This window comes from Mastomys coucha, unplaced genomic scaffold (genome assembly GCF_008632895.1).
Source record: "Mastomys coucha isolate ucsf_1 unplaced genomic scaffold, UCSF_Mcou_1 pScaffold20, whole genome shotgun sequence".
Lineage (NCBI taxonomy): Eukaryota > Metazoa > Chordata > Mammalia > Rodentia > Muridae > Mastomys > Mastomys coucha.
The window spans coordinates 112,593,997-112,619,781 of NW_022196903.1; the positions used below are offsets into that span (position 1 = coordinate 112,593,997).

Here is a 25,785-nt window from a genome sequence, read left to right on the forward strand (position 1 = left end):
ATGATCTTTAACCCAGGGGCCACAAACTCCATAACATCAGGATACCCTGGGTTTCATCCTTGGCACCAGAGATAACAGTGTGCCCAAATAAGGAGAGAGAGAGAAACCTCAGTAAAAAGATATTTAATGTCAGAGGGGCGCTGTACATGGGGCAGAGATGACAGTCCCACAAGGCAGCTGACCTGACCTGCCAGCCTGCCCTGTCACTCTCAAAGCCTCCCTCCACCGAGTGACAGCAGATTCCTGTCCTGTGCAACAGGCACTTGGCCCCCAGTCGAAACCCAGGTTTGCTCCATGTCTTCCTGGCCATAGCAGGGGACGTGACCGTCTTTCTCTTGGTCCAGGAGCTTGAGGCAGGAGCTGGTGACATTCTCATCAGAAGGCAGATCCAGGGCTCAGGGAGGCACAGATCTCTTATGGAGTCACCGGTCGGAGTGACTTGAGACCACCCCCCAATATTGAGGAAGGAGACTTTCCTGCCGTGTGTACTCAGATGAGAAAAGAAGCACGTACAGAGCCCCTTCTCAAAGCCGTCTCCATTTTGGGGAATACCTGGGCCACCATCGGGGTTATCAGGTCTTTCCACAGGGTCTCTGGGTCTCCTGGCCAGGGTCACAGACACGCATCTTCCCACGGGACTGGAGATCTGAAACAGGCCCATCTCCTTCATCTAATCCCCACCTGTGTCCTGGAGGCTATGACTCTCAAGCCTGTGTCCCGAGAGTCCTGGCCAGTCATGGAGTCTGGAAACAGGAAAAAAAACCCATTTCTCTCACACTGGCTGTGGACCTTCCAGCAAAGTCCAGTCCTCACAGAGGGCCAGCATCTCGTAGGCTCTTCCTCTCCACTTTCTTCTCTTGATTATTTATCATCCGTCCATCCATTTGTACAAATATAAAATATATTTAGATAGATTTATATAATATAGACTTTTGTGAGGCGGAGAGGAGCGGGCTGGAGGCCCATGGGCAGTCACTTACAAACATACTGGTCCACAATCTCCGTGCATTTTTTGCATCTGACAAAGCAACACCAGTGGAACCTGCAGTGGCAGCGTTCCACCTGGACGCTCTTGAAGCGGTCATAGCCGCGGCCACAGCACATGAGCTCGCAGCCATCCGTGCCCTCTGAGGTCTTATTGCAGAGGCGACCCTGGGTGCCCAGGGAGCCCGTGGTCTCATTACGCAGGCAGTAGTCAGGGCTGGGGTCCACATAGACCAGGTCCTCTGGGGTGGGCTGGTTGAAGCGGCTGTTGGCCAGCTCCAGCTTGCCCTGGCGGGTGATGCGCATGGCTGCGGCACTGTCATATTTTTCCTTCAAGCGGTCCCCCACCTTGCGGAACTCAGCCAGCTGGAGCCAGCAGGTCTTGAGGCTGCAGGACCCAGAGACTCCATGACATTTGCAGGCGACATCAGCCATCTTATACACAGCCTGGGGGACAAGAAAACTGAGAATAAGGAGAATCCTTCACAGACTAAGGAGAATCCTTCAAGCAAGTGGAGAGGCCGGCCAGTGAACTCAGAGGAAAAGGGCTTGCTGCCAGGCCTGACAACCTGAGTTCAAGCTTCAGAGCTTAATAACAGAAGGAGAGAACCAACTCCTACAGTACTCCCAAATATCATCTTCAAAAGTTGTTTTTAGAGCCGGGTCTGGGGGTTTACACCTTTGATTCCAGCACTTGGGAGGCAGAGACAGGTAGACTCCTGTGAGTTCAAGGCCAGCCTGGTCTACAAAGTGAGTTCCAGGACGGCCAGGGATACACAGAGAAACCCTGTCTCAAAAAAGCAAACAAAACAAAACAAAAACACAACAACAAAGCTGTTAAATGTGTGTGTGTGAAAGAGAGAGAGATACAGAGAGACAGAGACAAAGACAGTGTACGCACGCGCCATGGCGCTCACATAGACGTCAGAGGACTTTTGGGTACTTGCTTCTTCTACCTTGATTTGGGGCAGGATTTCTTGTTTCACTCTCTCACAGAATGATTACTGTGCATGTGGAGGTCAGAGGGCAGCTCCACTTTTATGTGGGTCCCAGGGATCAAACTCCGATTATCGGGCTTGCTCAGCAAGTGCCCTTACTTCACCTCCTAAGCCATCTTGCTGGCCACTCTCATTTCTGCGGCTTTACCTTATGCTCCAAGCTGGCTGGCCTATGAGCTACCAGGTAATTCGCCAGTCTCTTCCTCCCACCTCGCAGTACGAGTTACAGATGTCCATTACTGCATGGAGCCTCTGCGTAGGTTCTGGAGACCCTAACAGATTTATTAGACTTGGGTAGCAAATGCGTTTACCCACTGACCCCTCTCCTCAGCCCCTTAAAACGTTGTAAAATCATTTACTGTCATGGAGATAGAATCTCATCTAACCCAGGCTGGCCTCAAACTTGTTCTACAACCAAAGATGACCTTGAACTTCTGACCCTTCTGCTTCTAACTCCTGAGTGTTGAGACTGTGGGCCTGTGTCACCCTAACCAATTTATATAGCACCAAGGAGCATTCCCAGGACCTTACGTCCGGTGGGCAATCCCTCTACCAACTGAGCTACCCCACCCGCCTCTCCCCATGTCTGACCCCACCCTTCATCCTCTTTAAATGGAGTCTATTCTGCTGTTCAGGCTGTTTATACTTTTGGGCTCAAGTGATCTGGCCCCGGCCTCCGGAGCAGCTGGCAGATGTGAGGTGTTGCTCCTGGCTCAGACGTTCTCTGTTGATCAAATCTTCAAACAGATAAAGCCCAACAAAACATGCCTAGCTTTTGCACAATGTGGAGCACAGGTCAGAAGAGAAAGAGTTCAGTTGTTTCACACTCTGTCATGGCCTGGGTTGGCTGAAAGTCCTCCCAGATCCTGTTAAATTCCTCCAAGGTTGAACAGTTCCTGTTCTAGGGTTATCAGGAGTTTCCTTCGGGTCATCACATCAGTACACAGGACCATCCTCCACCCCTCACACCCAGCTGGGTGAGGCTGGGAGCCTGGAGTGAAACCTATGCCGTGGGAAGCAGGACGGTAAGCCTACCCACCCAAGCATGTTCCAGAACAAACTGATGTTGGCAGTCACTGAAGCCTAACATTGTGGAGCAGACTCAAACTTCGGCTACTCCCAAATCAAATATAAAGCAGAGTAGAGCAGAAAGCTGGTGGCTAAGAACTTTTCAGGGAGAGCACACTGATGTATCAGCCTGGCCCATAGCCCACACAGCGGGGCTAAAAATGCATCTCTGCCTTGCAATGTTTTCCTGGACCTCAGCTCTTGTTTCCAACAGAGTCAGGGCTCATTTCCCCAGGGTTCCCCTTGGATTTCTTTTCAAGAGTCCTCAGACTGTGTTTTTGTTCAGCACTAAGGAGAGACCACCAAAGGTTCCAGAAACAGCTACTGCCAGCTCTCGGACTATTTAAAAGGTTGTTTTCTTAATAGGGATGTATCTCTGTGACTTTACAGTGGAGAAACGGAATCTCTAATTGGGAGCTAGTTAGTCCCTTCCAGGAGTGAGGCCGCAGGGTAGGCACTTCTGCACTTCAACCCTGTAGCCTAAGCTTAGCACAAGGCAGGGAGGGAGGCCTTCCCCAAGGTTCAAGACACCAACCAGTGCTTGCCCAGATGGCTATCTAGGACACCCTAGCTGGAACTTCATAGCTAGTCCCTGCGATTACCTTCTGGCCCAAACCACAGGCCTGAGTTCTAGCCTGCCTCTCTCTAGAAATGGTCCTTGGCTTACGGAGGGAACAACATGTGGTGCTGGAGAAAGAGAAGCACTGGGGATCTGCAACTGTGTGCTGTGTGCAGCGGCTGGCTCACATCTGCCAGCTGCTCCGGACGCTGTGGTAAGATCACTTGAGCCCAAAAGTTTGAACATTCTGAGCAGCATAACAAGATTCCATTTAAAGAGGATGAGGGGTGGGGCGGGAGGTGGGAGGTGGGAGGAGTGTGCGGGGCGTAGCTCACTTGGTAGAGGGATTGCACAACTCTCCCCACTCTCCGGCCCCCCCATGCTCCCTGGTGCTATGTAAACTGGTTAGGGTGACACATGCCCACAGTCTCAACCGTCAGGAGTTAGAAGCAGAAGGGAGGGATAAATGTCTCTTAAGGAACAAGCAGCAGGGGACAGAGGAGGGAGGAGCCACCTCCCAGACATGGGATCCACAGGAGTCTGTCTCCCTTCACTATTTAGAAATCCACCCGTCCTTGGTGAAGAGACTGCAGACAATGTAACAGCTATCCTTTTCTCCCATAGTGTATTACCTACTGACCCTTCTGTGAATAAAGAGAAGGTAAAGTTAATGTGGAGCCCTTCCTGCTTACTAAAAAGCCTACTCAATATGGGGCTGGGGATGTAGCTCAGGGTAGGACATTTGCCTAGCACGTGTAAGAGCCTTGATTTGATCCCCAGAGCCACAAAACAAAAGATGGCAAAATGCTTTTTAAAACATGTTTCCGTCCCAGTTAATAGTGTGGCAGTCACACCTGTAATTCCAACATCCTGGGAGGCTAAGGGAGAATGGCTATCATGAGTTTGAGGCTAGCCTGGTCTACATAGAGAGACTCTGGGTCCTTTGTTTGTTTGTTTGTTTTGAGACAGAGTTTCTCTGTATAGCCCTGGCTGTCCTGGAACTCACTTTGTAGACCAGGCTAGCCTCAAACTCAGTGATCATCCTGCCTCTGAGTGTGCCAGCCACTGCCAGGGTTCCTTCCCTGTCATTCTTAATGCCCCCCCTTTTATTTAGAGCTGGGCTTGTCAATCCTAGCATTCAAAAGGCAGAGGCAGGACGACTCTGGGCTATGTAGCCAGTTCCAGGCTTGCTATGGGTGCACGATGAGACCTGTCTCAGATAAGTATTGGTTTTGTTTGTTGTCCCCCTGCCCTGCAATGCTAAGATCCCAGGCCACATCTATTTCATGCCAAGTAGTAGACGCAGGCTTCCACGCTCCCCCTTGGTATCTGGTATCTACATAGACATCCTTGCGTGATTGAGTGATACCAGCTTGCTGGTCTTGCCTCCATGTCCAGGGGAAGCTGCCAGAGTAAGAGACTTCTGCCAAAGCACACAGGACTCCTGCGGTGGGCAAAAGGGCAGATGGCAGATAATCTGCTGTTGTTCTTGCTTGTTCTGGAAACCCGCCGGCCTCTGCCTCCCAAGTGCTGGTATGAAAGGCATGCACCACCACTGCCCGGCACTTATTCTGCTTTTACAGTACTAGTCTGGGCTCTTTTCAAGCCTGGCATTAGCTGTTTTCCCTGCAGAAGTTCCTGTGCATGTGAGGAGGTGGGAGTGAGACATGCTGATGCCCCAAGTGGTGACTGATGCTTAGGGTTCCTTAGACAGTGATTAAAAAAAAAAAGGCACAAGTGTCCCCATCCTAGCAGCCTGTGTCAGAGAGGGAGGTGTGCAGTCTACCAGACGGAGCTAAAGCCTGGGAACCAGACAGAGGAAGGCAGGAAAGAGGTCAGACAGACAGACAGATAGACAGACAGAGAAGGGGCCAGCACAAACAAATGATTAAGAACAACAAAAGGAGAAGCCAGCAAAAGCAGGGTCAGACGGTGGAGGGAAGGAAGGCAGTGTCTCCCCTGTAGCTCAGGCACAGATCAGGATGCTGCCTGGTGCCTGACATCGTCACAGTGCCAGAAACGAGTTCAAACCAGGACTGACACAGCCCCTGTCCCGCAGTCCATGAGGCAGACCTCTTATTAACCATGGGGTGGGGGGGCTCTCACAATCACGTGCACCTGGCCACGCAGAGCACATAAGGGGTGTTACAAAGAAACACACAGCTAGCACAGCCGCCCTTCATCAGGGAAAAGCAGGCTGAGAAAGACCTCAGGAAAAGCAGGAAATGTTTCGCCCAGGCTTGGGGGCAAGAAGCCTATAGTGAGGTCTGGATGGCTTTTGAGCTCAGATCTATTTTGGGTTTTTGTTTGTTTGGTTGGTTTTGGTTTTTTAGGTAGGCTCTCGCCCAGACTGGCCCTGAACTGGGCTCAAGTGATCCTTATGCCTCAGCCTCCTTCGTACCTGGGATTACAGATGTCCACAGAAAGTAGGCACTCAAGAGATAGAGACTGGTGATGGGCCACCATGGGGCAGCTGTTCTCAGAGATGCCATCTGAGGAAGCCCTAAGGAGTGAAGGAACACAGGTGCCATCACATTGTCCCCAGAGGTAGTGGGGACCATGGGGGTGTGGTGGTGTGGACAGCCAGGCATGAGCTGCTGTGACAAGACACCCGTGTGTTAGCTCCTACAAGCATGAAGCTCAGAAGACGGGTGTGTCTCCTCATGCCCTCTTCAGTTGCAGCATCCACCATTACCCCTGGATGTGCTTATGGGCTGTGGCTGTGGCTGTCCCATAGCAGCATTTCAAAGTCAGCCCTAAGCTCTCCTGATGCTGGCTTTGATCCCAAAGCCAGGATTAATGGCTTAAACATCTGATCATCAAGGAGAGAGTGGGCCATGATGTCCTCTGAAGTGATAAAGTTAGAAGGTGGCAGTCAGGAGCTAGGACAGTAGCAGTTGTCCTAGCCACAGTGCAGCACAGCCTGCCTGCATCCCAGCTCCTGGGAGGCAGAAGCAGAAGGATGTCTCAAGCTTGAAGAAACCAGATTGGACAACAAGAAAGACCTTGTCTTAAAAAAAATGAACACAAGCTGCATGGAGTGGGGCACACCTTTAACCCCAGCACTCAGAAAGTGGAGGCAGATGGATCTCCGAGTTTGAGGCCAGTCTGGTCGACACTGCATTCCAGGCCAGTCAGTGCTTGTACTGGCTGGTTTTGTGTCAACTTGACACAAGCTGGAGTTATCGCAGAGAAAGGAGCCTCCCTTGAAGAAATGCCTCCATGAGATCCATCTGTGGGGCATGTTCTCAATTAGTGATCAAGGGGGGATGGCCCATTGTGAGTGGTGCCATCCCTGGGCTAGTAGTCCTGGGTTCTATAAGAAAGCAAGCTGAGCAAGCCAGGGGAAGCAAGCCAGTAACATCCCTCCATGGCCTTTGCATCAGCTCCTGCTTCCTGACCTGCTTGAGTTCCAGTCCTGACTTTAGTGATGAACACTAGTGTGGAAATGTAAGCTGAATAAACTCTTTCCTCCCCAACTGCTTCTTGGTCGTGATGTTTGTGCAGGAATAGAAACCCTGACTGAGGTAAAGCTACAGAGTGAGATTCTGTCCCCAAACAAACTGCCACCACCAACAAACTAAAACAAAAATACCTATGACCCTCCCCCCCAAAAGAAAGACGATCACACTAGAAGTGGAATACACAGAAAGGAGCCAGCTGAGCGAAGGAATACAGGTCCACACCCTCAGCTTTCTTGGCAGTGGTCGGGAGGGCAAGATGGCTTACCCGGCGGCCAGCCTCGTTGTTCTGTAGGTTCATGAGAGCTCGGCCCTGCTCCTCGGATCCCTTGGCAAAGTTCTTCTCACGCTCTCGGGCATCCACAAACTCCTTGGCAAATCGGTAGCCGTATTCCACATTGTCTCCACAGCCACCCCACAGCCAGTCCCGTGGCAGGTCCTTGGGCCTTGCAGCACGGCTGCAGCCACAGGTGGACAGCTCACCCTCTCTGCAGGCTCGGCTGATGGCATTCACCACACCAGCTGCACTCACTGCATACGTGAAGGCAGTCTCCCGGCTACCTGCGACAGGGACAATAGATGGTAAGCCGGTCACTGTCCTCTGCTGGCCGCCTTTCCTTCCCTCTGTTTGGCTGTGGCTTGCCCTGTGGAGACAGGTGTCCCGGGGAATTCCTGCCCTTCCCACAGCACTGATGGTTAGGAACTCTTTACAATGGGCTGACCCTGGCCCCTCTTGACTTCCTGGTCCCAGCTCTGCTCTGTGACACTCTCCAGGTTTGGCCCATACTTTATCCATTGTATTTTATAGGATGATACAGCCACTCCTGGGAGAAAGTTCTAAGTAGAGGGGGAATGGGCTTCCAGGACCACTTGGGACTAACAGAATGAGACTGAAGAAATGATGAGATTAATAGGACAAATCTGCACTCAAGCAAGCCTCTCCTTCAGGTGTCATTTCTCTCCTACCCATAAGCTAGCTCTGTGTCTGACCTTTTCATGGCTGCCATTGTCTAGTAGGGCCCTGGCATAAACCAGAAATAGAAAGTGAACCAGACAACGTTGTCTAGAATAGTCCTGTGGTTTCCCTCTCTCTTCCTTGGGCCTCATACTGCCTCCCGATTCATGAGCATCAGAGAACCACACCTCAAGTTCCAGCTACTGGTCATCTTGTATACGGAGTCCCAACGTTCCTCTTTATTGCAACAGAGATCTACTTAACACCTCTGATGGTGCGGGCTCTGCTGTACTGCAGATGGCAATGTTGTTGGCTGCCAATGCTCTGGAAACTAACAGAGTGCCCAGATGACCCAGAAATTCCACTTCTAAAAATATGCCCAATGGAAACAAAGATATGTGTCTAAATGTTTCCTAGTGGATGCCCACTGCAGCATGATTCATAATAGCCAAAGAGAGAGGGAGAAAGACAGACAGACAGACACAACTCAATCATCCATCAGAGGATAACTAAACACAATATACCATTATCCAAACAGTGAAATACTAACAGGAACGAAGTACTAATATATTCCATGACATGGATAAACCCTTAAATGCCTCCAACACATGAAGAGGTCAGATATTGTTTGGTCCCATTTATAGGAATGCCCAGAATGGGAAAAATCCATAGAGACAGATTAGCTGGAACCTAAGGCGGGAGCCAGGGGTTAGACAGTGACACTTAAGGGTCAATACAAATGCTTTGGAATTAATGATTACAGTTGTACATCCAGTAAATGCACTGAAGACCACCGAACTGTACACTTTTAAATGGTGAATTGTATATGACATGAATGATTTCCCCTCGTCCGTGTGGGATCAGATATTGAGAGAAGCAGTTGTTGTTGGCAGGTCACAGCTGTCTCCTGGATTTTTTATAGTACCAGGTAGGATACCTGTCCTCCTGTGACTCTCCCATGGCTCCCACAGTGGGGGGGAGACTCCAAAGGCTGTCCCAGAGGGTGGACAGACAGAAGCCTGTAATCAATTACAAGGTCTGAAGGCTGGAGGCTGGCTCCACAGTTAACAGTATTTGCTGCTCTTAAAGAAGGCTAGAGTTTGCTTCCCAGCACCCATGTCAGATGGCTCACGACCTCCCATGACTCCAGCTCCAGAGGAGTTCTAGCCCTCCTCTGACTTCTGGACACACATAAATAGGCACACACACACACACACACACACACACACACACACACACAAGTAAACAGTAAATTAATCTTAAAAGAAAGGTCTGGAGTGATCTGTACTTCTTATATTTTTAGTTGTGAGCCTAGCCTTTAACGGCTGAGCCATCTCTCCAGCCCTGATCTGTACTTCTTGATTACCTTGGCACCACACAGTGATGTCAGAAATCAGACCTCACTGAGCCAATCGGCTTTTCACAACTCACAGAAATCTGCTCTGGTCTTTTGTGAACAGGAACAGCCTATGAAATCTCTAACTAGTGCTAGGAGGCTCCACTGTGGTCTAGCTGCTACGGCTGACACTTGCCCCAGTGCTGACTGTAACAACGAATACAGGTAAGATAGTTCAAGAAGCTCTCTCAAAACAATATGATTTTCTTTCAAATTGTGTATGTATTTATGTCTTTGTAGGGAAATATGCATGTGAGCGCAGTGCCTTCAGAGGACAGAAGAGGATGCTGGATCTCCTGGAGCTGGAGTCATAGGCAGTTAAGAGCATCCTACATTAGCAGGAGCAGGGAACTGATCTCAGGTCCTCTGAAAGAGCATTATGTGCTCTTTTGTTTGGTTGGGGGTTTTTGTTTGTTTGTTTGTTTTCAAGACAGGGTTTCTCTGTGTAACCCTGGCTGTCCTGGAACTCAACTCTGAGACCAGGCTGGCCTCAAACTCAGAAACCCGCCTGCCTCTGCCTCCTACCTGGCTGCATTTTGTGCTCTTAAGGAAGCAGGCTGGGTCCCATTCTAAGTGAGCCATCTCTGAAAAGTCTTCCAGAAATGCTCCCAACCTCTGACATGCCACGTGGAGCAGGGCGGAACCTCAGACAACACAGCCCAGGGTCTCTTTCCACTCTCTCCACTCGAATTAGCTTCTAGCATTCCTCAGGAAAGCGCTGGCCTTTCAGTCATCGTTCTCTCTCTTTTTCACATGATTCTATCACTAGAAAGTTCCCCCTCACATGAAACTGAAATACGCCTCCTTGTAATTTCTGCCTGCTGGAACAGCCCTGCCTAATCTCCTTCCTATTTGACAGCTCTCCAGTGTTTGAAAACAAGAAACATGCCTTTTATGTGTCCCGTCCCCAAGCTGCATATGTCTGATTTCTTCCACTCTTCTAGCAAATATGTTTCTGAGTCCAACCAGCCCTCCCCAAATAACTTTTGAAACCATGTGCCCGTCTCTAAATATAATACTCCAGGTGCCACACACTGACCTCCGGTGACTTGGGATCTGAAAGTGTCCTCCAGCACACTGAACTCGCGCCCTCTGTCTCTACTAGAGGGGCGTAGCTAGACTCTGAGAGTGCAGCGCCAACTGCACGGGGCAACTCGTGGGCCTTGGGTAAGAGATTCTTACATAGAAATCTTTTGCAAGGGACAGTTCCCCACTGCAGGTTAGCTGAACAGTGTGTGTGCACCTGTGTGTGTGTGTATGTATGTGTGTGTGGGTGTGTGTGTGCGCGTGCATGTGCATATGTGCATATGCGTGCATGTGTGTGTGCATGTGTATATGTGTGTGTGCGTGCATGTGTGTGCGTGCTCGTGTGTGTGTGTGTGTGTGTGTGTGTGTGTGTGTGTGTGTGCATGTGTGTATTGGGTGGTTGGAGGGTATGTGGACATGAAACAGTCATACATGAAAGGAAAACCAAACCATCTCAAAGACAGGAGTCTAGAAGCCATAGCCACAGAGCACAGGGCAGAGGCGTTGGAAGCTAGGCTGCTCTTCTGAGCTGTTCTGCTGCCCTCTGGTGGTGGATGACTTGTGCTGCAGCTTCAAGAAGAAGGGAGCCCTTGAGGCACCAGAATCCTAGCAGGAGCTACCCCAGGGCACAGCTTCTCAGACGTGGAGAGCCTTCAGGGAAGCTACTGAAAAAGGAGTGGGAGTCGGGGCACAAGACACATGCCTTTAATCCCAGCACTAGGGAGGCTGAGGTAGGCAGACCTCTGTGAGTTCAAGCCCAGCCTGGTGTACATAGAAAGTTCCAGGACATGCAGGACTATGTAGAGAGACTCTGTCTTCATCTTAAAACAACAGACAAACAAACAAACACAACAACAACAACAACAATCTGAGTGTTGAAATCCAGGCAGACCAAAGTGCACTATTGGTAACTGAAGTGGATTAAGCAAGACGTGCCTCCATTGTAAATAGGCCTGCCCTGCACAAGCCGCCCCTCTAAGCAGAGTCAGCAGCATCTATTCCTGATATGGCCCTGTCCCCCCACTGTGCATGTGCAGGTGTGTGCAATGTGTGTGGGTGCATGTGCATTCCCTCGGTGGAACTCAGAAGTCCTTGCGAAACCAGGCCTTAATCTACTGGGTCTTATTCTGCAACAATAAAAAGAAGGTATGGGCAATCTTGTCTCTGAATTCTCCCCGGACAGTGTCCCCATCACACTGCCTCACCCCACTAAGTGTTGTTCTTCAAGAGCTACCTTCCTTATTTTCTGAGACAAGGATCTGGGGCTCGCAGATTTGGCTGGGCCAGCTGCCAGCCTGTGTGCCTCTCCAATGTTGGGATTACAATCTCTCTGTGTGAGTGCTGTGTGAGTGTGCATGTGTGTGTTTAGGGACTGCATTTAGGTCTTCCTGCCTTTTATATGGGTGCTGGAGAGCAAATCGGGTCCTCACGCGCACAGAGCAAGCACGTTTTCAGACAGAGCCATCTTATTAGCCTCTCGGTCCAGCATTCACTGCTTGAACAAAGGGAAACAGGCCAAGGAGGATGCCACTCCCCACTTGGACCAGTCTCATGGTCTCACCCAAAACCGCTTAAGCAGGGCAAGGACAGGGATGCCAAGGACAGGGATCTGTGCAAAGAGGATCCAAGACTCACTAAGTAAATCCCACCAAACCCCAAGTCAGCTTTCTGCGGAAACTGCCCCTCAGGCCATCCCGGAACACAGGCACAAGCCTTCTACATAACCAGAGCTGAGCCCAAAGGCAATGGCAGGGCTCGAAGCAGACATCTCGTTTTCATTTTTCAATTTGAGGCCGGGGGGGTGGGTGGGAGGAAGATGTGTGTGGGGTCCTAATAGAATACTTCAAAATCTCTACCTACCCCTGACCCAAACAACCCTTCTGGAATCCTGCTTTGGGAAGAAGGCCTTAGCTGCACCCACCTCCAGAATGCAGAGTGCTGGGGGCACTGTCCAGGGACAATTTGGGAGACAAGACTACCAACACCTTCCTTTTATGGTCCTGGAGATAAGACCCCAGTAGAATGGGGCCTGGTTTCTCAATTTCTTGCCAGGGAGAGGAGAATTGCATTTCAAAAGGACCTAAGACAATTAGACTCAAATCACACCTCCATCCGGGCAATAGGACAGCCATGATTTCACCAGCTGCGGGACAGGGGAGGGACACCCCCTCCCCTAGTGGTCCTCTTACCTCTCACCTTCCTCCCCCAGCCCTTGCACTTACATCCCTTTTCAAAGGAGAAATCCTGGCCTGGATCTGAGCCTGCTTAATGACAGCTATTACCAATCTGCCACCAAGCTTTCACCTCTTGCTCAAGGGCTCAAGTGAAAAAGATTTGTGAAATAAACAATTTGGGATATTCTCCCCTGAGACTCTGTAAAGACTTAAAAAAAAAAAAAAAAAAGGCCCTTCTTGCCCTGAGAGACTAAGGTGGCCATGGCAGGCGGGTCTCTAACCAACTCCCTCCTTACTCAGAATTCCATTCCTTCTCAGAGTGAGTCACAGACAGCCCCAGGGTCTGAGGCAGGGAACAGCAGAATGAGGCAGTTACTGCTATAACACCTCATGGGGCTCCCTCTTCCTCTAACGTGAGCTCCCACCTAGGAAGAATGCAGCGAGGTCTTCTGTTCATGCTATGGATGCACCAGGCAGGAAGACACAGGTCCAGTGGCCTCTTACCTATCTGCATGACTCTGCCAAAGACAGACGCGTTGTCCACAGTGCTGCAGTTCCAACGCCTCTGTCGGAACTGGTGCTGGCACTCCCTGATGCCCGTCTTGGCTCCCTCCCCGATGTAGGACATGTGCTCCTGATACAACTGACACAGCTTTCTCTGGCCCGGGGAAAGCCCAGGGAGTTGGCTGCACACGGGCTGAGCACCAATGATGAACATCTCAGGTCTCTGCACGGGGTTCAGAGCTAGTGACCTACAACCACAATCCAGAAAGGGAGAGAGCGCAGCTGTGAATGCACCTACTCTAAGTAATTCTACCCATTACACCACCAGCCCCTCCACAAACAAGGCTCTGGACTAAGGATTTGGAAGAGAACTTGAGCACAGAGCAGGGTGTGGTGGCTCACACCTTTGTTCCCAGCACATGGGATGCAGAGGCAAGTAGATCTCTGAGTTTGAGACCAGCTTGATCTACAGAGTGAGTTTCAGGACAGCCAGTGAGACCCTGCCTCAAAAAAGCAACAAAACATAACAAAACACAACACAACAAAAATCTGAAATGTCTTAAGGGTGAGGGTGGGCAGAGGAGGCTGGGCAGATGGCGAGAGGGACCGCCATCAGTAAGGGGGTACAGACCCTGCTGAAGGAGGGGGAATACTGAGTGTAGCCAAGTGCAGGGTGCATGAGGGAAGGTACCCTATTCCTTTAATGCAGATCTCCTGGTGCCTTAAGACAGACTCTGCTACACAAACACACACATACACACACACACACACACACACAAAACCATGCACCCTAAACTGTTCTTCTCTCCACCCCTCTGTATATCCCAGGTCTGTCCACCAGTTCAGGGGCTACTTTTGCTCATCATTTGGCACATATATAACAAATGAAGAGCTAGATTAGACGAGGGACTTACGGATTTGCCATCTGAAAACAAGCACAAGTCCGGCACAGGCTGGGCCATTTCCATGTCTGCTTGGCAAACACAGTGGCCTTGAAAACACAAAAGAAGGCACTTGGTTCTTTCTACAAAGCCCTCTTGGGCCTTCAGACTGATCAAGAAGGAATTTTACCCCTTCTGCCTCTACCAGCAACAAACAAACACACATGCAGAGATAACAACACCACACCACACACACACACACACACACACACACACACACACACACACACACCTTTTTGTGTTGATCTCACTGTGTTCTACAGGATGACCTTGAACTGTTGGGCTCAAGTGGTCTGTCTGCCTCACCCTTAATAACTCATGTGTGTGTGTGTGTGTGTGTGTGTGTTGCTAAGCATGAACTTAAGGGTCTCATTTGTGCTATCAATATTTTTTGTTTATTGGATACATAACAATAAAACTTATTTATAACACTTCACAGGGTGGAGGGGCCTTCCGGAAGGGTTTTAAACAAGATCTATGGGTACGGGCATTGCATGAACAAAGCCTACATTCTTCTCATGAAACCCTCACCCCTGGGAGCTTGAGGGAGAAAATGAACCCTTCCTGGGATGGGATAGGTCCATGGGATTCCTCAGATAAAGGTGTGATCACTCCTGTGAGGCCCTGTTTTACAGCTTGATTACCCAAGAAGCCTCATGATCCAGGCTAGACCTCAGCTCTCTCACTCACCACCAGGAGTTGGGTCCAGGCTAGACCTCAGCCCTCTCTCTCACTCACCACCAGGAGTTGGCGTCAGTCAGCAGCTGTGCCCAGCTGGAGAGCAGAGCTGCCACGACCAGCAGCAGCAGGCTGGGCATGGCTGGCCTTAACCCATCCCAGTGCCCTGGGACCAACATCTTCCAAAGCGCAGCTCCCTGGAGAGAGGGAAGCAAAGGAGAGTCAACATGTAAATGTCACAGACTTGGGGAGCCCGAGGGAGATGGGGTACAGTGCAGAAAAGCTCAAAGGATGAGCTGTGTGGGTGGGTGGCGAGGTGGCAGACACCTGAAAGCAAATTCTGTACCCCACCCCCACCCCAAGAGAAATTCAGCCCTTTGCAAGTTCTTACTGAGTGTCTGCTCACCACAGGGCTTTGAGTCCTTTACAGTACACTGTGGGACTCCTCATCAGGACCCAGTTCCTAAGGTAACAGTGAGCTGTGAAGCCAGAAGAGCAAACGAAGGCAGACCATTTGAAGAAGACTGTGCCCGGTGCAGCAATTCAGGAGCACACCTGGCCTTCGAGAGCAGCGCTCAGGAGGATGGAGACAAAAGAACCACGCTCTACATTTAAACAACCCCTCCCACTCCGGTCCAGAGATTTAATTTCTATCGTCGTCTTTGTAAGGGTTAAGAATTAAACACCTACAGAATTGGATGTGACCACCCACAAATAGAAGGCTGCCTCCTTCCTTCTCTGAAGTACGGAACACGAATCCTTGTTTACGCCTAAGGACTTATAACAGGGAGCACAGCCAGGCCTTTCACTTCTGAGGCCACGCAGGAGTCTCACAGGAGCAGGCTTTGGTGGCCAGTCTCCTCCTCCAACACTCTGGCCTTTGAAGGGCCACATGGAATGCTGCATCTGGACACCACCAACTCCGGGCCACTTCCCTCAAATCTTCCGGGAGGTCCGACCGCTCCCCTTGCCCCACGCACTGGTGTTCCAGCCTTTGCCTTGGGTAATGAAACACACCCGCCGGGAAACCTTGTACATTTGGTATCCTACAGCAGCTGACCAAATGCCGGCCTATTCCTAGGTTCTTTTCATTTCCAACACGGACGCTCCGGCACGTGCACGCTCGCGAACACACACACACACACACACACACACACACACACACACACACACACCCGAGCACAAGCTCCAGGCGGCCCCACGCTGGCTCACCACGCTGATCCCGAGCGTCTGGGTCTCTAGACTGTCCAGAAGGGGGCGGCAGATGCTTTTTAGACCATCGATCTAGGAAATATGTTTGACCCGGGGCCACTAAGAGAGGAAAGTGGCCAGAGCAGGATTCAGAGTTGGAACAGGCGGGTTCCCCACTCCTTTTGGTTTTCCTGCCTGAGGTCTGAGTTGGGGCGGGTCACCAACAGGCAGGTGTGTGGAGCCGACAAGGAGCAGATCAAAGAGAGATTTGCTCCTTTGCTTTTGTCATGTAGAACCAGCTCGGAAATGACCCGGCCTCTAGACCCGGCCGCTAACAACTCCAACTTGCCTAACCGACTTCACCGCCCCATCTGAGGGATGCCCTTCCCCCTCCCACACCCCCATAAATCCTCCTCCACCCCAGGACCGGAGGTCTGTGAACTCAGAATTTAGAGAGATGAGGCAGAGATAGAGCTGGCTCCAGAAGCTAATGGCTTTATGGAGGGGAGGGTCCAGGTCTGAGATAGAGGATACACAAGAGAGAAACTTCAAAGGGACTCCTTATGCAAACATCCCCAGCTTCTCCTCCCAGTCCTTCTTGGAGACCATTCAGCCTTCTCCTCTGGGTGCCCTGGCCAAACCATCACAGACCGGCAAACTCCATACCCCTCCCCAGCACCCTGCCTAGGGGGCACTACACAATCCCAAGACCAAGTAGCCCAGGTTTCTCCCAATGGGTGGGTACCTAATCTCCATGAGTCCCCTCATACCAAGTTCCCCATCTCACACCCTCTAACGAGCTCCTAGGACATCTTTGTGGAGGTCCTAAGTCTAAGCAAGGCTAAGCTGGGTGACAGAGATGGGCAGCCAGTGCCTGCTAACCTGGCTGTGTTTGCCCTGACCAGAGACTGATAGGCTGTCTAGGGCCAGACCTCACAGGGGCTGCAAATTCCACACCTACCTGTCTCAGAAACATAAAGGGAAAATGCACTGGGGGCCCCAGCAGCTCCAAGTTCCCAGCCTATTACAAGTGAAATTTTAAAGATTACCCCGAACCCAACCAACCAATCAAACAAAGACCCAAACAAAAAGTGTCCAGTATGTATGTTGTTCCCAGTGTCTGTCAGATGTTCAGTGAATGAAACAAGGCACACACCAGTATCCTCAGGAGCTCTGTCCTGGCCCAGCAGTGGTCCAAGAACTGATGCTGGACAGTCATCTTCGCTTCTGACGTGCCTGCAGGGATGGATGGACAGTGTGGAGCTAACCGAGATGTTTTAGTCCCACTGTGTAAAATATCTCACATCCACCCGAAGAGACAGGACACAGATGTGGCCAGAGTCCAAGGAACAACTGCTGCCACTTTGTATTTTAATAACAAATTTCTACTTGTTGCTCCCTTAAGCCAATTACCCTAGGGTGTTCCACATCTCTCGGGACCACAAAGCTATTCGGCATAAGCAAACCAAGCCATAGCCATAGCACAGAAACACCGACTGGCTTTGCGGGCTTTTACTCAGACAGCCATGTGTGTGGATCACTGAAAGAAACACTGTAACAATTCACATTGAAACATTGTTGATGGCTGTGGCCACACAGGTCTGTAATTGCACTAAGTACCACAGGCCTCTACACACTTTAGATGAATGGACTACACAGGACAGGGGTTTCATGAAACCAAGCTGTGCTCAGGAAGATGAAGCTGTCCCCTCCCCTATAGCTAACTAATGCACCAGGAAGTATGTCAACAGCGGTTGTAGAGCAGTGCCTGCCACGGAGCCTGCATTTGATCTCCAAGGCTCACCACACCCCAGCCCATGAGTTCTACTGTCAGCCAAATATAAATAAATACGAATAAATATGTAAATAGGTTAGCAGCCCTGTGTCAGCCTTCTGCCACCAACAGGAGATGAACGGGCCAGCTGCGACCTGCAGTTGCAATGAAGTATCGTGTAGGAATAGATAAGAACAAGCCACATCTGCATACAACCATGCTCAAATCTTACCAACAGAACGCAGAAAAGCAAGTCACAGAGAACATAAGTGTAAGCCATACAGAAAAGCAAGAAGCTGATTGTCATTGATATAATGTGTGTGTGGGGGGGTCCCCTCCAGGATGGGACAGGGGACCATGATGAGGAAGAGACATTGAGTTTCTGGGAGCCATGATGGAGAAAGTCACTTCACTTATGCCATATATTGGGCTTTGCATATATTATGTCCACATGGGGCTCTCTGCCATTTTCTGTGTTCCCGAGAGTCGTGCATTACACAACAAAAATGTTCAAAAATGAGAAAAAGGTCCCATTAGCGCGCCTGGTGGAGCTTTGTGCATTTTCTCAGTCTCATAGGGAACACAAACATCCCTTTCTCTTTGCCTTTTCTCCTTACAAAATGAATATTCAAGCTCAAAAGGAAATATTAAACAAATGTTTATTAATTTTAGAGACAGCCCTGTGGCATAGCTATCGGAGGGTGGGGCAGGCAGGGAGCAAACCGGCACAGAGCCCCCAGCATTCTCTCCAGGAACCAGCCATTTCCACACCAGGGGTCAAGGTAGCATGGCTTCCTCATGCCTTGGGGAAAACAGGCTTTGGGCACGCTACTTTCTGTATCACTTCTATTTTATTTTTTGCCAGTGGTCACTATTCAGTTCATAGATACTTTTCTTCTTTAAACAGGTTTTTTTTTTCTTTTTTTCTTTTCTTTTTTTTAATAGTGAGTGGAGATTAATGCAATAATGCAAGGAAGACTTTATCAAAAAACCCCAGTCTCTTGAAGGAATCCCCGGATGCTCATTTTCTGTTCCGCTCAATTAACACAGGCTTTCTCTGCCAGCCTTAATTATTTCTCCCAAGGGTCTCTGTTTCTACCCTGCCCCCCATTCCTCCTTCCCGCTTTGCTCAGCGGATCCTCTTAGCCCGAAGGCACAGCATTCCTTTGTGTGATCTACTTCCTCGACAGCGGGTAGAGACGAAAATTAAAAACCCTCCGTGGTGGGGTGGGAATAAGAGTTACCAGCTCTACCACCTTTTGCAGCAGCCTCTGGACAACTCAGAGGAGTCTGGAGAAGTGATGCCCTGGAGGTGGGGAGGGAGCGAGGGTGGTAGAAGGGAGATTTCAATTCTGGCACTTGGTAGAGATGTTAAAGTAGAAATGCATTTGGCATTCCCGGGGAGGAGCCGTCGGGGGAGGGGATGTCGGTAAAGCAGGAAGGAGAGGAGCCCAATTGTAGGGCTGGGGTGGACGCAGAGTGCAGAGCTCCGTGTGCCCAGGAATAGGGAATCCCAGACCACCAGCTTCCAGTGCCACAGAAAAATAAGTGGCGCTCTCCCATTTGCACCGATACAGTGAGAATAAATGTCCCAAAGGAGTCCCCAGACTCCAGGCAGAGCCCCGCTGCGACCGGAAGTGGCAGGTTCTCTTACTTGGCAAAAGCACCGCTTTTCTCGCCAGCTGCCATGCACAATGCCATGCAAGTTTGACTCTGTGCAGAAGATAAAGGATTCCCATCCATTTAACTGATGAATTGCAGTCATTTAAAAATGGATGGCCCCTAAGTGAGCGTGGCGTAGGAAGTTATTCCGAGGCCGAGGAACATGGAAGCCAAAGCTTGGGGGGTTTTGGGAAAGGTGTTTAGTTGCTTTTCATCTTGCAAACTGATTTATTTTGGTCTGCCTTGGAGTTCGGGGATATGGGCTGCTTCCATAATCTGCAAACTGGGGGGCGGAGGGGAGTAAGGGGGAGAGGTATGCAGCGCAGCCCTGAATCCTCACCAAGGGCCCTGGCAGCTTGTCTATACCACAACTCAATGTACTGCTGATTTTGCAAACTGGAGCATAGTTTAATAGAACTTGGAGAAGGGCCAGTGAGATGGCTTGGCTAGTAAAGGTGTCTCACATGCAGCCCCAATGACTTGGTCCTCAGGACCCACACTTTGGAGAGAATACACTCTTAGAAGTTATGCTCTGACCACCACGACCATGCCATGCCATGCCATGCATACTCCCTCTCTCTCTCTTTCTCTCTCTCAACTTTAAAAAGAGGAGACACAATATAATCCCATCACTTGGGAGATGGAGATGCAGAAGAATCAGGAGGTTAATGCCAGCCTCATCTGGATAGTGAGTTCGAGGTCTACCTGAACTACATGAGACCCTGTCTAAAGACAAACAAACCAACCCACTAACTGACAAGTGGCCAGATCTCTTTGGTTAATACAGGCTCCACTGGAACACAAGCTCCCAAGGCTTGTGACTTTGCCTCTCTGTCCTCTAAAAGAGATTCATTGAATTGTATATGTATTGTATGTTGTTATATGTATTATAGCTATATAGTGATCATTTTACTAAATTCACACTTCCAACTATATGCAATTTTCGGAAAGAAGTTACTCTTCTCTCTTTTTCGAGCCAGGGTTTCTCTGTATAGCCCTGGCTGTCCAGGAACTCACTCTGTAGACCAGGCTGGCCTTGAACTCAGAAATCTGCCTGCCTCTGCCTCCCTAGTGCTGAGATTAAAGGTGTGCACCACCACCGCCCAGCTCTACTCTCCTTTCTAAACGACTCTATAGAGTACATGTGACTGTGTGTCTATGTGTGACTATGTCTGTGTCTGTCTGGGTGTATGCCAGTGTTTGTGTGTGTTTGTCTCTTTGTGTTGTGAGTCACAGTGTGTCAGTGTGTGTGTCTGCTAATAGTTGTATGTATTTGTGTCTCTTGTCCGTGTGTGTGTGTGTTTCTGTTTATATATGCCAGTGTCTGCGTGTCTGCCTGTGTTTGTGTATGTATCTGTGTGTCTGTGTTTGTTCTTGTCTCTGTGTGTCTATGTTTATGTATTTGTGTATCTATGTGCCGATGTACTTGTGTGTCTGTGTACCTGTGTGTGTGTCTGAGTGAGTTACAAAATGGAAGCCACCATTTTGGTGCTGGGAATCAACCTCAGGCCCTCTACAAGAACAGAACGTACTCTTAATCACTCAACTGTTTCTCCATCCTTGGATGGTGTTTATCCCAGCAATAGGTAGCAAACTAGAATGGGGTACAAAGTCAAAACCCAGGGACAAACAGAACTCATGTGTTCTTGGTGCAACAGAACCTTCACACTAAGGCCAATCCTTGGGGGCCTTGGGGACCCATCAAAAAGTCCAGGCTTTGTTCTAAGAGTTGCAGGAGCTGTCCCAGGTGCCACATAGGTGAAAGCACTATCAGATCTGTATTTAGGAAACATGACTATTTAATGACAATAATGGCTGATGGAATTAAGGGAGTGAAAGGCTGGGGGTTGGGCTCCCAGCAGAGGGGTCAGAAACCATAGAAACCTGAAGGAGGAAGGAGAGAAGGGTCACGTGAGACAAAAAGGGGTGGGGTTAGCAATGAGAACCAGCCCCCAGCACAGGACTGGATTATCTACCCTTGTAGGCTCTCTTTCACACTGCTTACCCCTGGTCACCACTGAAGGGAAATAGAACACAGGACTGGGATAGGACTCAGTGGCCCAGCACACACACACACACACAGAGAGAGAGAGAAAGAGAGAGAGAGAGAGAGAGAGAGAGAGAGAGAGAGAGAGAGAGAGAGAGAGAAAGAGAGAGCACTTAAAGTCCATGTACCATTTATAATGAACAAAAGTTGGGCCAGCAAGATGGCTGAGTGGGTAAAGGCACTTGCCACACTAGTATGGCAACTTGAATTCTATCCTGGAACCCATGGGAAGATGGAAGGAGAGACCCAACTCTACACACTTGTCCTCTGACCACACAGCACACAGTGGTACACATATGAACTCATGTGTATATACCGTGCACACACACAAATGGCAGATGCCACATCCAGCACAGCTCTAGTGACTGACATGACTGGAGAAGTGAGGGAATGAAGGAAGAAAGGATCCTGGGATACAGAAAAGCTGGGGTCGGGTGGACAGGAAGCCCTGGCAGAGAAGCCTCGGCACCCAGGAGCTTGCTGTGTCTATATACAGTTAAACAGGGAGGAGGACTTATAGTATGCAGTGAGCAGTCTCTGTCAGGGAGTACTTTCCAGTAATCATGTGAGGACATGTCTACAGTGGACATTTTCCGTACACACCATTAACATTCAACACCTAGATCAGAGGAAGGCTTTGCCACCCATCCCTCTGATCTTTGCCCAGAGAGAACTTTGCCAGTCACATGGGGATGAGGCATTGGTACTTGACATGGCTGCGCCCATGCCGACAGCCCACATTTATTCAGGACTTCACCCACCGAGGGCTTTCTGTGCTTCCCACAAACAAATGATGATATAATTTAAAAAACAAAAACACAAAAAACAAACACCATACTGGTAACTCACCTAAAAAAAGGGAGCGGGAGGTAACTGGGTGTTGTGTGAGGACCAGAGCAAGTGGATGGGATGAGCAGTGTGACGGAACCTCTGCTTCTAGATTTGCACATTTATCCAAGAAATCATTCCGTTCTCTTGGGATGTCTCTTCCTGCTCAGATCCTTGGTGGAGTGCTCTAGAGTTACCCAAATGGCACATAGTGTGTCTGGAGTTACCCAACTGGCACATAGTGTGTCTGTATCTCCTGGGCTAGGCTGTCCCTGTCGTACTGAGATCCAGTGAGATTCTGTAGCTTCCAGGGCTGGCCTACAAAGCCATCCAATGAGCAGCCCACCAAGCTCATTCCTTCTGCGATTAAGATGAGCATAATAGCCACGATTGTTAGGACACAGTCCCTGTGTGAAAGGCCTGGGACACTACTGAGAGGCGATGGGACCTTTCCCAGGTGAGTTCAGAAGGCAGCTGGGTCCCTGCGGTTGGACCCTTGAAGGGGATATGAAGACCTTGGGTCTTCCCCGTCTGTGTCCTTGACATCTCGGCTCTGGAGTGAAGAGCTTTCTCTACCACAGGTGATCTGCCTCATGACAGGCCCAAAAGCAACATAGCTAACAGCGATCTGAAACTGTTTCCTCCTTCTAAGTTGCTTACCTACCTAACACACCCCACACAACAGCCTCCAGAGCCAAAGACAGCGTTTCAAGACAGAAAGCTGCCCAGGCTCCCAGATGAGCAGTGGAGATGGTCCCGACGATGGAACATCTACTTTGATTTTTCACACAGAAATAGAAATGAAGCTACAACTTTTTAGAGCCAAATTTTAGGGTCACCTTGGGGGAAGGGGATTGCTACAAGGGTCAACATAACCTCGACCAGAACAAAGCCTTATCTTAGTCAGATTTCTCTGCACGTTCTTCTTCTTGTCCTTGCAGCTATGGATTGAACCCAGCCTTGGGTATGCTAGGCAAGCACTCTACCACCTACAGAGTCACACCCCTGCCTTATTATGACAGGATCCGGGTAAGCTGCTCAAGCCAAGGGCTTGGAACCTGTGAGCCTCTTGTATTAGCCTTCCAAGTGTTGAAGATCACAAGTGTCTGTTGGTGCGCTTAGCTGACTGTATTTGGAATGTGTCCCTCTTTGAGTGTAAACTAGTCAACACTATGGGACTCAGCGTGGAGATTTCTCAAAAAAACTAAACTAGAACTCCCATATGATTTAACTGTATCATTCCTGAACATATTCCCACAGGACTCTGCAACCTACTACAGGGACACTTGCTTATTTGTTACATTTGCTGCTTTATTCACAAGAGGCAGGAAATGGAATCAGCCGAGATGTTCATCAACAGATGAATGGATCATGGAAAGGGAGTACTAAATACACTGAAGTTTTAAAAGTAAAGTTATGAAATTTGAAGGAAAATGGATGAAACTGGAGCTGGGAAGTCATTTATTAAACAAGGTAACCCAGTGCAGATCATCTTTTATTTGTTCGTTTGTTTTTGAGACAGGGTCTCATTATATAGCCGGGCTATCTGGGAACTTGCCGTGTAGACCAGGCTGGTCTCACTCACAAAGGTCTGTTCGCCTCTGCCTCCTGACTGCCAGGATTAAAAGCATAAGCCATTATGACTGACCCTGCTTCTAAATTTTTAAAAGATCATTCATTCACTTGTTCGTTTGTCCATTATACAAGCATATGTGCATGGGTGTGTTCCCACACCCATGTACATAGGGAAGCCAGGTGACAGGTGTCTCCTCTGTCCTGGTCCTTTGAGGTAGGGTTCCCCCCGGCCATGGGCTCATGTTTTTCCACTAGTCAGGAATCCAGCAAGGCCCAGCATTGCTCCTGTCTCTACTCTTCTTGGAGCCGGGATAACAGGCAGATGTCAGACACCCGCTTGCTGTCTGAGTGCTAAGATCTAAGCCTCCGCCCCCATGATTGTATAATGACTGCTCTTAAGTGTGCAAGCCGCCTCTCTATCATAATGTTTGTTTATGTGTATTTACCTGGAAGCGAGGGAGTGGACAGAGGCTAGGAAACTAGAAAGGGACCATTAAGGGGGAAAACAGTTTCAGCAGAGAAATACCCTATAATTAAATATCAGTAAATGGTATTTATGCTATGCTTAAAAACCTAAAAAAAAAAAAAATCAGGATTAATTTGATCAATAGCAGACCATTTTACACAAAATATAAATAAATACCTCCCTTAGAATTTAGAAGCTTTGGAGTTTCGGCTCTAGGGTTATTTTCATGGTGGTTCTAGGATTATCAAGAGCACTTCAATGAATGCAGTTACTATCCCCTTGAAAAAGACAGAGGTGACCAGCTTCTACTCTAAGGACAGACAGAATGAGGAAGCAATATTTCGATCCCTGCTCCTGGGGGGTCTGTGACACCTTGCCTACCTGAGAAGACAGGAAAACACAACACTGTTGAGGTGTTTGTAAAAAGCCAAATCTGTCTGGGTTGTGGTGGCTCACACCTTTCATCTCAGCGCTCAGGAGGCAGAGGCAGGCAGAGCTCCTAAGCTCAAGGCCGGCCTGGTCTACAGAATGAGTCCCAGGACAGCCAGAGCTACAGAGAGAAATCTTATCTGGAAAAACAAAAACCAAACCAAAACAATCAAACAAACACATTGAAACTTTCGTGTGTTTTTTTCCACTGTGTATATGGGTAGGGGGAGGTGTTGGAGGGAGGGTGTGCCTGTGGGGTGTATGTGTGGACACATGTGCATATGCCAAAACACACATACAAAGGTCAGAGGACAACCAGTGAGAGCCAGTTCTTCCGACTCTCTTCTGTGTGGGTTCCTGGAACCGAGCTCAGTTCCTATGGCTTGGCAGCAGATGATGTTACCCACCTTGGTGCCTTCCCAGCCACCTGCACAAAGCTATTGGCCGCCATCCAGCCTTAATGACAGTGCATCCTAGTTTACTGATGATACTCCAGCTATGTCCCTTGGCAAGCCGTACTCTAGCCCTATCCAGCTCTTGGGATACTGAGAGAGAAGCTCAGTGCAAAAGCGCTTCCCCTGGAGGCTTGAAAGCTTGGGTCCACCCCACGAGGTGGGGGAGGGGACCACACAATCTTGTTCCAGTGTTAATACCCTTCACATCTACTGATCCGAGAACAGGTCTGGTTCAGTGGAGTCATTAAGTTTACCGGAAAATTGCACTTTCAATTACGTTTACTTTTAGAATTTCCAACTTTTGATGGAAATAAAACCGAATAAGACGCTAAGCCGACATTTGGTATTCATACTAAGTTAGCACATTTTAAATTGCATTTCTCTGATGCTCAGTGAAGGTACAGGTTACATGTCTATCGGCTGCTGCGATGCCTCTTTCATAGGCCATTTACTTTTTTAAAATCAGGACACTTGCAGACAGAGGCATCCCCCTGTGTCTGATAGCAGGTAGCCATCTCTAGCGGCAGTATCTGAATCAGCTTAGTCCACTTGGACCTCAACGTGGTGCAGCCCTGGGCCTCCCAGAGCATGCCTGGCTGTAAGCAGAGTGCGGG

General features: G+C 49.4%; 1 protein-coding gene across 4 annotated transcripts in view; it reads right to left on the reverse strand.

Moving 5' to 3' along the window:
- Window positions 1–107: 107 nt before the first annotated feature.
- The window catches only part of Wnt5b (Wnt family member 5B), a 113,512-nt gene continuing 87,834 nt past the window's right edge, over window positions 108–25,785 (reverse strand). For 2 of the 4 annotated variants that reach the window (XM_031383176.1, XM_031383178.1), the window contains exons 2-5: window positions 14,805–14,941; window positions 13,126–13,373; window positions 7,339–7,631; window positions 108–1,431 (exon numbers count right to left, since the gene is read on the reverse strand). In XM_031383176.1, coding sequence (XP_031239036.1) covers window positions 973–1,431; window positions 7,339–7,631; window positions 13,126–13,373; window positions 14,805–14,923 — 1,119 coding nt within the window. In that variant the 5' untranslated portion in view covers window positions 14,924–14,941 and the 3' untranslated portion in view covers window positions 108–972. Of the gene's footprint in view, window positions 1,432–7,338; window positions 7,632–13,125; window positions 13,374–14,804; window positions 14,942–15,150; window positions 15,350–15,956; window positions 16,127–25,785 lie in introns of those variants that run through there. The other 2 variants (XM_031383179.1, XM_031383177.1) reach the window with 2 other exon arrangements.